Below are 10,947 nucleotides of genomic sequence, written 5' to 3' on the forward strand. Positions count from 1 at the left end.
TATATATATGGCTAGTCTATGCTAAGGACAGGCCAGGTTACTTTGCTTTTTGATTAGAGGTCTCATTCGCCTGAGAGGAAAGGGCTCTGCAGACCAGATTAGTCTACAAGACAGCTAGTTGGAGACCTAGTCTGTGTGTGGTACTCCATGTATTAATCTTTAAATGAAGATTGTAATAGCCTGAATTTGACAAAAAGGCCGGATTAAAAATAATAGTAGTAATAACAACAAAAAAAGTCTGCAAGCCAGCTAACAGACATGCTAACCTGATTTTAGCGGCGGCCTGTGGTTAATGGCATTATGAAGCATCGCGGAGCACCAGCCTACACCGGCCAGCCACACCGAGTTCCTGTTGGCGACCGCCGGGGGAGGGAGAGCCTTCCCCTGGTCTGGTATCAACCCCATAACTAGGACTTTCTCCTGCAACTCAGAAACTAACGTGACCTCCCAGCGGACTGCGTTTACTTATCTGCTATCACCTCTCGTCGGAAGTCAAGGACATGGTGTGCAACAGAATAAAAAGTCCGGTCACCGCAAACGACAAGCGTTTTAGTTCCGTCTATTCTGTAACCTATCAAGCAATGCCAGATGATAAAGCTTTGCATTTACCTTTTAAGTTGATTACTTTTCGATGATATTACATTGGTTATACTTGGTAATACAATAAAATATAAAGTATCTTATCTTCTCACTTTAAATGGGATACTTACATTAAACGAGGCTCGCTCTAAGCAACGTTTAACATAAGGATCACACCACAGTATTTATCGGAGCTTTACGCCATTAGACCCTAGACAGGTGTCGTGCCAAGGGACTTATTCTGCCCCCCCGGCCCTTAGAGCGGAGTTTAACTGCTGCACTTTGAATTCACCTCAAATGGAATACAGTTTGGAATTAGAGTAGCTGTTAAGGTTAATTACTAATGTAAACTAGCATGTTAGTTAGCAGTAATTAGCCTGTGCCTATGTTAAGTTCTTGATCTCTGGAAGGAACATTGACTTTGAACCAGTTTTACTCTGTAGTTTGAAGAATGCAAAGCATGTGTGCATGGAGTATACAAAACTACCAATAACTGATCATTATAGCATCTCAAAGTTAGACAAAAAGGCTTCAGGAACTATTTCTTGAATGAGACACAAACACAAAAGCAAAGAATAAAGTACATTTCCATTCAAAATGTCTTTTAACTTAAAAGACACACAGGTGACTTGTTTTATAACTTGCAATTGTGAGCATTATCCGATTAAGATGATTTCAACGTTGTTGTTTTGTCCTATATAATATGGTATGTCAACACCTTATTTTGTAAACCGGACGTAGTACATGATATCCCTCCGCTAACTTCATCGCTAGCTCTCGTCGGCTCGATGTGAGCCGTTCGAACCGGTTCGAATGCATTAGCCGTAGCTAGCTCCATCTCTCATCATCTCGATATCAGTGTACGGCATACACCCACGGTGTACGGGTGCTACAATTTCATATTTTAGAGTCGTCTGGCTTGACCGCAGTGCCAAACTGCGTTTATGAAACAGGATACAGTGGAATAAAAAGGCAACATTAAAAAACGTAGAAATACTTAAGTTACAGCTCCGAATAGGAGTAAAGGGCAGTAACGTTACTTGAGTAGATGTACTTTGCATGCGAGCTGATGACATCATTGCGTGCCCCCCCCTCCTCCACCAGACAGGCTGCTGCTGCTGCTGCTGAGGATACACAGCCAGAGGAGTTATGCCCTGCCCAGCAGCGGCTTCGCCCATTTGATGAGGTGACCTATGCATACCAAGTAGTTATAAATCCGGGGAGTTCCCCGTGTTTTTGGTAAGTAAACTATTTTGCGACTCGATTCTCAGGACTGACTAAGATTTCTTCCCCTCGTCCATCTGCATAGTGCCAAAATGGCTAGAGTCGCTCGGTTGCTGCTACAGTAGCTACTGGTGCTAGCTTCGCCCTAATGGCTATCAACTCCGACTGGAAACGATCTTATAGGAAGGAAATGAACGGGAACTCAGACCAAATCTGTGCACAATGCTACAGGCTTACTTTGCATTAGAAAACAAGATAAAAGAGCGAAAAAGGAAATGCAACACAGGGAATTATTTAGGTGATTTCAGTTTAATTAAACCCTGAAGTATGGTTGATTGTGTCCAGGGGTTTTATCTGAAGATTTACGGCGTCATGCAAGCAACAGTTTGATCTTTTTAAATATTTGTTACGAGAAATGTAGCTTCCCCGCATGTGTAGCGTTAGGCCTGGTTCTCATCAGAGCAGATACTGCAGAAATATTAACATGTTGCTGCCGCTGTATGAATGCAGTGTCGACGCTGTGAGGACGCAGACAAAATATACCGAGCTCCAAAAGCCACACATCTGTGTTTAATATCGCAGATTATTAACCCAGGCAGTGGTTTGATCGTCCGTGGCTCCATTATCCACCCAAAAGTAGTGCTCTTAAAACTGCAAAATAGTAATAATAATCATTGTGCACGTATTATACAGGATGATGTAGAAATGGGTAATTCAGATAGAGAAGTGACAGAAATATTGTTCTCAGTTTTCAAGTTTAAACGATGGAACATAAAGAACACAATACAATCATTGTGTATTTTATGATTTATATGAACACCAGAGATGGTACAACAGTGATAACCACATCATTAAACCAAGCTTTGAAGCTGAAACCTTTGCTATAACTAAGTAGTCAGGGCATTTGACATTTCTATTTATCGTACGGTTTCCACTGCTGTCAGTGCATGTGTGTAACTGAGCTACAGTAGATCAGGGTTCAAATACTGAAGATCTGAACCAGGGCTCACAATTCATCTGGTTCATGTTAGCAGAGATTATTCGGGTCAAATGTCAGCTGTGATCTCTCTTGGGGATGTATGCTTGTCTGCCAGTTTCCCAACCGTGTGTTAGTTTACTCAGCATCTTCACTGTGTGCCTGCAGGGCTTTTCAGAATTGTCCCACTTGCATCAACACCAGCTAGATACAAATGAGATCACTTTGATCAAATGCAGGGATTTCATTTTAAGTGCATTTACTTATCACCCATTTCTTTTGTTCCTTATTTTTCACAGTTTAGCATGAGCATGGAAGATTATGACTACCTGTTCAAAATAGTTCTGATAGGAAATGCTGGAGTTGGGAAGACATGTCTTGTCCGCCGCTTTACTCAGGTTTGTATAAGTCTGAGTTTATGAGTTTGGAGTTATTGATTCCCAGAGGATCAGAGTCAAACTATATATATTCATTTATTTATTTATTTTTAGGGCCTTTTCCCACCTGGCCAGGGAGCCACTATTGGAGTGGATTTCATGATTAAAACAGTGGAAATCAAAGGGCAGAAGGTCAAGGTACACAATATTTAAACATTATTTTACAAACATGAAATTAGATGCCTTTCTTTTTCTGGTGATAGTTTAGATGGGAAGTTACTCACTTCATATATTATATTATGTTTTCCAGCTGCAGATATGGGACACAGCTGGACAGGAGAGATTTCGCTCCATTACTCAGAGTTATTACCGCAGTGCCAACGCCCTCATTCTTACGTACGACATTACCTGTGAGGACTCCTTCAGGTGCCTTCCAGAGTGGCTGAGGGAGATTGAGCAGTATGCCAACAACCAGGTGGTGACTATATTAGTCGGTAAGACGCTCTACTTTAATACCTGATGGCCATGACAGAGCTCATTGTTCATTATGAGAAAACTGCCCTGAAATTGCCAAACTCACCAAACTCCATTTAAATAAACAATACTTTTAGCATGTATAGCCAGCTTACTTTCACATGTAAACGGGTGGAAGGGCTGTTTCGTGTTTAACAAAAAAGATTTTAGTCTTTAACAAAAAGGTCAACCTCTGTAGAGATCCTCGCCATAATGTTGTCAGACATACAGAACAACAACCTGGGCATGTCAGTGGTAAAACAAGCACTTTTAGTGGTGCACAATTGTCCATTAATGTTACATTGCAGTACATTGCATTGTTGTTTCTCCTTGCTTAATACTGGATCAGTTTCTAAAGGTGCTGTCCCTATCCGTCTCTCAGAAACATGAGACAATAGGGTCCAGGTTGAAAAATACCGAAGTTAATCTTTAAATGTGAGCATGAACTACCGAGGGGATGTCAGAGGCAAGTCCTGATAGATTTGCAAAAGTCAAAGCCAGTTTTGTAACTTACATTTTGTTGTGTGATTTCATTTCTCAGGAAAGAAACCATGTTGTTCTAGAATGAAAAGCTCCCACGCTGTCTTTGGCCACATCCACCCCCACATGCATGCAAACACACACACCTCCACTTCCATCTGTCGCATCCTCACCCACCACCATTCAGAAAGAAGGTCTGCATTGAGATGCATAAAAAGCCACATTCTTACCTTTTACCGATGCTGACAGATGGATGTTCTATGTCTTCCAGGTAATAAAATAGATCTGGCAGAGAAGAGAGAGGTCCTCAGACAGAGGGCTGAAGACTTCGCGGAGTCTCAGAGCATGCTGTATCTGGAGACCTCTGCCAAAGAATCCGACAATGTTGAGAAGCTTTTCCTCGATCTGGCCTGTGAACTCATTCAAGAGGCTAAGCAGAACAAGCTGGATAACAATGACACTGCCCCAATGCCCGGTGAGGGTAAAACCATCAGTTACTTGAGCTGCTGCAACCTCAATTAGAAAGAGCTCAGACTTCTGGCCGTGGTAACTCAGCAGCCAGTGACTGTAGAGGGAAGATGGCTGAGCCCCCAATGCCTCCGTCCTTCTAAAATGGCAAAAAGCCACTTCTTAATCTCGTCATTTCTAGTCCCATGCCTTTTTTTTTAAGCTGCACACAGGAGTTAGTCAAAGTTAGTTAGGCTTCCCAGGAGCAAGCAGTTTAGATGCTGCCAGTTTGGATAACATTGTCCTCGATGCAGAAGGATGTAAAGTTTGTCTGCCTGATGCATCCAGGGATCTGAGTAGGGCTCCATTTTCTCCTCCTAATGATGAAATGACAACATTTTCCTGTTTGGGCTTTAGGATCCGTTTTCATTAAAACATCAATATTCACCAGCAGTATTACTTGAGCAAAACGTTCTACCAGGTATTTTGTTACAGATTCCACATCGCTGACAACAAGTGTCATGATCATCGGAGGTTATCAGTAAATATTAACAATATGTTTACATATAGTACGCTTTTCACCAAGTACCAAGTCTGATCAAGTTGCAAAAAAAGTTTTCAAATTTACTGTATAATCTGTTGCACAATCATTTATTCCCTATTAGTTTTTTCTGCTCTGAGAATGGCATACAATTTAATTAACTTTAATTCATTTCTCCGTTATTTGCACCCGTCATTACAAACTGTGACATACATGTATTTGTTTCCAGTAGAAGAATTTTACTTGCTGCTAAAATATGTTTTTGTGTTGGATAATACAAACTAAAACACATGTATAAATACTACATTGTAACAGTGTTCTGTGACACCATTATTTTTTAGTATACTTGCAGTGCTTGCGAAAAGTCTGTTGGTGTGGTATGACGCAGTTGGAAAGGCCTCAGATATTGTCAGTTATCAGTAGAAATTATAAACAGCTGTCTCAAAAAGACTTTATTTGACTGTCAGCTGTTTCTTTTATCCACAGACATGAATATTTCTGCCTTTGTTGTTGCTGCCTAGCCATGAAATTGTATCACTTCTTATTTATTTGAAGCGATATGTTCATGTAGTTTTGTGTATGACTTGTTGTAGCTACTTCATATGCTTTTATTGTGAAATATCTTGATTGTCCAGCATGTTTTGCCATGATTTGTAGTGACTAACTTTATCTATCCTATATTTGCCATACCTGTAATGTACTGTATTGCACAATGCCATATACTGCACACATATTGTTTTCATTGTAACATTTTTTCTTTTGTTGTACAGATGTGTAGTACATTTGGCACTTTTCTTTTATATTTTTTAATCACAGTAATCCCTTTGTAGAACCAGCGAGCATTTTGCTTTGCCTTTTACCTTAGATTTAACAGCAGTGATTTATTGTTAATCCCTTGCATCTTCTAATCAACACAATATGGGAAATACAAAGGAAAACACTATTGGGATGTTGTGCTTCTTTTTCTTTGTGTACAAAATATTACCAACATAATACTGAAACATTAAATAATTACACTAAATATCGTCTATTTGTCAGGTTTGTACTGCTTATGGCAACGGCATTTACCGGATATGCAAGTCAGTTATGTTTGCATTGACACCGATTTGACGCGTTGTTATGGAACCCACGCAACTTCTAGGCAAGACCCGCCCACAATAGCATTCACACTCTACTATTGGCTAGGCGTCCATGCTCACGCAATGTAACGTGACCCAATTTCCGGTCCTATCTTATATCTAGTTTATTTTTGTTGCTGGGCTGTCAACAGAAACTGCTTTTTTTTCTTTTTCCTTTTTTTACAGTGTTTTCAGGGGACAGGCAGCTAGCAGATAGTGAGATGTTTTTTACAGTGTGTTCTGGGGACAGGCAGCTAGCAGATAGTGATTAGATGTTTTTTACAGTGTTTTCAGGGGACAGGCAACTAGCAGATAGTGAGGAGATGTTTTTTACAGTGTGTTCTGGGGACAGGCAGCTAGCAGTTAGTGAGCTGTTTTTTACAGTGTGTTCAGGGGACAGGCAGCTAGCAGATAGTGAGGAGATGTTTTTACAGTGTGTTCTGGGGACAGGCAGCTAGCAGATAGTGAGGAGATGTTTTTTACAGTGTGTTCAGGGGACAGGCAGCTAGCAGATAGTGAGGAGATGTTTTTTACAGTGTGTTCAGGGGACAGGCAGCTAGCAGATGGTGATTAGATGTTTTTTACAGTGTGTTCAGGGGACAGGCAGCTAGCAGATAGTGAGGACATGTCTGCTGTTTTTGACAAAAACAGTTGTAGCCTCAAAGACACGTGACATCACTTAGAGCACCTTTAAAACAACCGGTACATAAAAACCGCCTGTTGCTAACTTGATCTGTGTACTTAGAGTTGTACTTCCTCCAGTGGCCACAGGTGGGCACTGCATCATAATTTGTCACGTTATCGAGTAGGCAAAGAAATTATAATAATTATAATACCATAACATAATATGTCTATGGTTGCAACCTCTGTGGAGTTCCAGACCAGTCTGGCAACGCGACTTGCGAGACTAGCCTAGCTATATTCTAGCACCATTGCAGTCTTCAGTATTAATATTCTCTGGAGGCATCAATAAGACATTTATATTGATCTGTATGCACATATGCATACTTTGTTATCAAACAACACAATGTATAATGTATTGTTGCTAAGAAACATAAGAATCCACAGGTACCTAGCCGTTATAAATCCATGCTACAAGCTATTTCAACATTTTTGATTGACTGCTACTACGTTTAAAACACATAAAACATATATATATAATAATCATAATAATAAGATCAATATTTCTTTAGCACTTGATTTTACATATCCGGGACACACCTTCAAAATAAAAGCTCATAAATGAGGATCATCTAGAGACCGTGGTCTCACAATAAGGGATTTTACTCTCGAAGCCAATCTACCACGGCCTCTTAGCGATGGGTGCATGAGGTGTTAACATAGACCGGTAAAGAAAGGGTGCACACAGCTCAGACTCCCATCAACCCTTGCGAGCGTATTTACAGTAGAGTAGGAAGCATGCTTTCGGCTGAATGCTAGCCGGCTAGCGGACAGTTTAGAGTTAGTACAAATGTTGGAAACTCCATTGCGCCTGATGCTTCCTTTGAAGAGGCCGCTGCTCATCGTAGGCCTCACGAGGCGGACACCACCTCTGTGGATTCGCTGACAGCCGAGTGTCACTTCCTTTCTGTTGGGGGACAGGTCTGTTCTCGATGCGAGCTCACTACGTCCCGAGGTAGACCTGCTGGGAGCTGTTAGCCAGTAGCAGCGATGGGGACCGGACTGAGGACCGGACTGAGGACCCAGGGCCCGGACAGAGCTGCAGCCCCCTGCCTCCTGACACTGCTGTGTCTCGGCTGCTTTCATGTAGCAGTCGCCCTCAAACCACAACTTCTGACGAGGCTGGGGGGCTCGTCCCACTCCGCTGACACCCCCATCAGCTATGAAACCCTTTATTTTGACCAGAAGGTGAGTCTAACATTTGTCTGTACATTTTTAACTCACAATTTGTCCGTGGAAAAACTGTATTTTCCAGATATGTTTCTCACTGGGTTCTTCCTCTTTTTCTTCTTTCTGTTTCACTTCACTTTAAAAGGTTCGCTCTGGACCACAGGAGCTGATTTCACTGGTCTGAAAAGTAATAATTCAAAGGAATAGCCTTAATAAAAATTATGGCCTGAAACAACAACATAATCCATTAAGTATGATCACTCTGGTGTGTGTGTGTGTGTGTGTGTGTGTGTGTGTATGTATGTATGTGTGTGTGTGGGTGTGTTTCTGCCTCTCTGTGTGTGTGTGTGTGTGTGTGTGTGTGTGATGAAAATTGGACCTTTACAAAACAAAAAGCAGCATGTTTTCTGTAAATATAACTGATAGTATTCTTTTTTGTGTACTTTTTTCTTTTACCACTACTGCACATACTTGGCTTGTGGTTTAGCTCTTTATTAATATCTGCAACTCTCGCTCTTTCTGACATTGTAATGTACTTCATTCTGTAGGAGTTGTTGATGTTGTGTCTGCAGACAATAGGTGCTTCCCTCTGGCTTCCTGTAGTGGAGGGAAAACCATCACAATTGGCTGTGTTCCTGCCAGCAGGTCTGTAACTAGCCCTCCTGGCTCCGTGCCTCAAAAGGTCTCCAGGGCCCAGTGAATGTGAAACACTTTATCTCAGGGGGGTTTGACAGATCTTCATTCAGCCTTTACGTTTTCCATTTGCTGTTACTTCATGGAGAATCAGATTGCATGCTGAGTGCAATCAGAAGCAGTGCTTGTGTCTAAATGAGTCTCCTTTTAAAAGGTAAACTGAACCAGGTTAGCCACATCCAGACACTGGACGTGGACAGTCACACTGACATAGTATCGGTCTGTCCGTTTCCCTGCTGACTTGGACATTGGACAGCTTTTCAAGCATGTTCCAAGACCTATGTGTGTAGACATTTGGGGAAAAATGCAGTCCATAAGAAGGTAAATAGAAACAATCCCTGATTCTGTTTCAGTATGAGTTTGAGAAGTGTGAGCATAACACACAGATTAATATAAAGTGTATTTGACCAAAGCACAGAATATTGGCGTGTTTTTCAGAGCCGCAATGATTTGAAATGTCATTGCAGCTATTTTATAATACTCATCATTTAAGTTTGTTTGATGGTTCCAGATTTTTTAGATGGGATGATTTGCTGTGGTTCCCTGTCTTACATTAGACTAAATTTCGTTGTGTTTGGACTATACTTCAGGTAAAACCAGACATTTGGTAACACATCGGGGGTGAGAATGATTCACTATTATCTGATGTTTTGGATATATTAATCAATGACTGAAAAGTATAATATTCACAAGGTACAATGCACAAAACAGTATTGGAATGGGGGGGGGGAGACAATGCTCCACACCTGGTCCAGCCCACGCCATCCTGCCTAATCAGCCACGCTGACAAGACGATAAACACCATTTCCTCCCTTCTCACGCCCTTTGTCTTGTCTGATGGGCTTTCTTTGGCCAATCAACTAAAATTCTTTGCTTCTTCTCGACAAGCACAGCAAATAAAATCCCTGTAATCCACTTTTCAGCACCAGCAGTAAGTCTGCTACTGTGTGTTTGTGTGTGTGTGTGTGTGTGTGTGTGTGTGTGTGTATGTGTATGTGTATATATATATTTTTTTTTTATACTAAAGAATCGTCAGTCATGCAGCCTTTTTCTACACTCTGTGGCACACGCTGCCACGGAGCACCAAGTGATCTAAAGAGGAAATCCTCTTGACTGCACTTTGCCTCCAAACAATGAATGGAAGTGTCCTTTAGCATCCTCCAAATGAACTGTCGTAGTTTACTGGAGCCTGTTTTGAGTTGTTTCCCTCATGTCTTCATTTGCTAGCCTAAAACACAACAGACACAGTCTCTTGTCGTGTCAACTAGTTGAGTCCTGGTTCAGTATACGTGTACTATGTGAGTTGAATTTTAATTGGACCAGCGTGCTCAGCCGGCAGTAACCACATGGTGGCACTACTACTCAGCGTGTGGAGCTGTTATGAAACCAGTCCTCAGGTCTTGTGATCTGCATACTGAGTGGTTGCAAGTGGTCCAGTACTCACCAGGGCTCCTTTTGGCAAAGCACTTTTAGTGGTGGAAGAAGTACTCAGATCAGTATCATCAGGGAAATGTAGTTAAAGTATTCAAAGTAAAAGTACTCATGCAGAAGAATCCTCCCATGTTAGAAAGAGTAAAGGATCCAAGCAGCTGTGTGTTTAATGGTCTCATCATCTCAGCTGGGACGTTATTTTGTTGCTAGGTTACGTTATAATAAAACATCAGATTATAAACTACATGTGTTCTGTGTGCAGAAATCTTAATGTGGAAAGTAACTAGTAACTAAAGTAACTAGTAACTAAAGCAACTAGTAACTAAAGCTGTCAGATGAATGTAGCGGAGTCACTAAAGTTAGATTTTGAGTTAGTTTCTTTTGTTAAAAAAAATTTAGACTTCTACCATTTAAAGCCCTGGTATGAATAAAAAAAGAACTGATAAACCAAACTCCCAACCTGATGTTTTGTCTTTTTAAAAGACACAGAGCAACCTAAACGCTTTGCTGACGACAGTCTGACAGTATGCTTTGGCTGAAACTTGTTTTGCTGCCAGAGGGCCTAACTTTCCATGGTCCCCTCACACTTAAAAGCACTGCCAAGCGTTGAGGAGTCGAGGCTTGAATGAACACATTGAGGCCCCCAGAATCTTTTTGGTGTCACTGGCTCATAAAATCGCTGCCTCCTTTGTGTCCACTGAGGAGGGACGTGAGCGG

At 41.4% G+C, this 10,947-nt stretch overlaps 3 protein-coding genes across 3 annotated transcripts in view; 2 read left to right on the forward strand and 1 right to left on the reverse strand.

Annotated features, from left to right (window-relative positions):
* The window catches only part of ndufc2 (NADH:ubiquinone oxidoreductase subunit C2), a 1,840-nt gene extending 1,302 nt beyond the window's left edge, over positions 1-538 (reverse strand). Inside the window, exon 1 of the mRNA XM_034867069.1 lies at positions 267-538. Within this exon, the coding sequence (XP_034722960.1) occupies positions 267-405 (139 nt within the window). The 5' untranslated portion in view covers positions 406-538. The remainder of the gene's footprint in view (positions 1-266) is intronic.
* Positions 539-1,650: 1,112 nt separating this feature from the next.
* On the forward strand, positions 1,651-6,160 carry rab30 (RAB30, member RAS oncogene family). The gene is made up of 5 exons (XM_034867063.1): positions 1,651-1,818; positions 3,079-3,177; positions 3,271-3,354; positions 3,467-3,650; positions 4,421-6,160. Exons 2-5 carry the CDS (start codon positions 3,085-3,087, stop codon positions 4,669-4,671), a joined length of 612 nt encoding a protein of 203 aa, XP_034722954.1. The 5' UTR covers positions 1,651-1,818; positions 3,079-3,084; the 3' UTR covers positions 4,672-6,160.
* Positions 6,161-7,805: 1,645 nt separating this feature from the next.
* Positions 7,806-10,947, forward strand: part of prcp (prolylcarboxypeptidase (angiotensinase C)) — a 10,172-nt gene continuing 7,030 nt past the window's right edge. The window contains exon 1 of the mRNA XM_034867057.1: positions 7,806-8,124. Coding sequence (XP_034722948.1) covers positions 7,927-8,124 — 198 coding nt within the window. The 5' untranslated portion in view covers positions 7,806-7,926. The remainder of the gene's footprint in view (positions 8,125-10,947) is intronic.

This window comes from Etheostoma cragini, chromosome 3, assembly GCF_013103735.1.
Source record: "Etheostoma cragini isolate CJK2018 chromosome 3, CSU_Ecrag_1.0, whole genome shotgun sequence".
NCBI lineage: Eukaryota > Metazoa > Chordata > Actinopteri > Perciformes > Percidae > Etheostoma > Etheostoma cragini.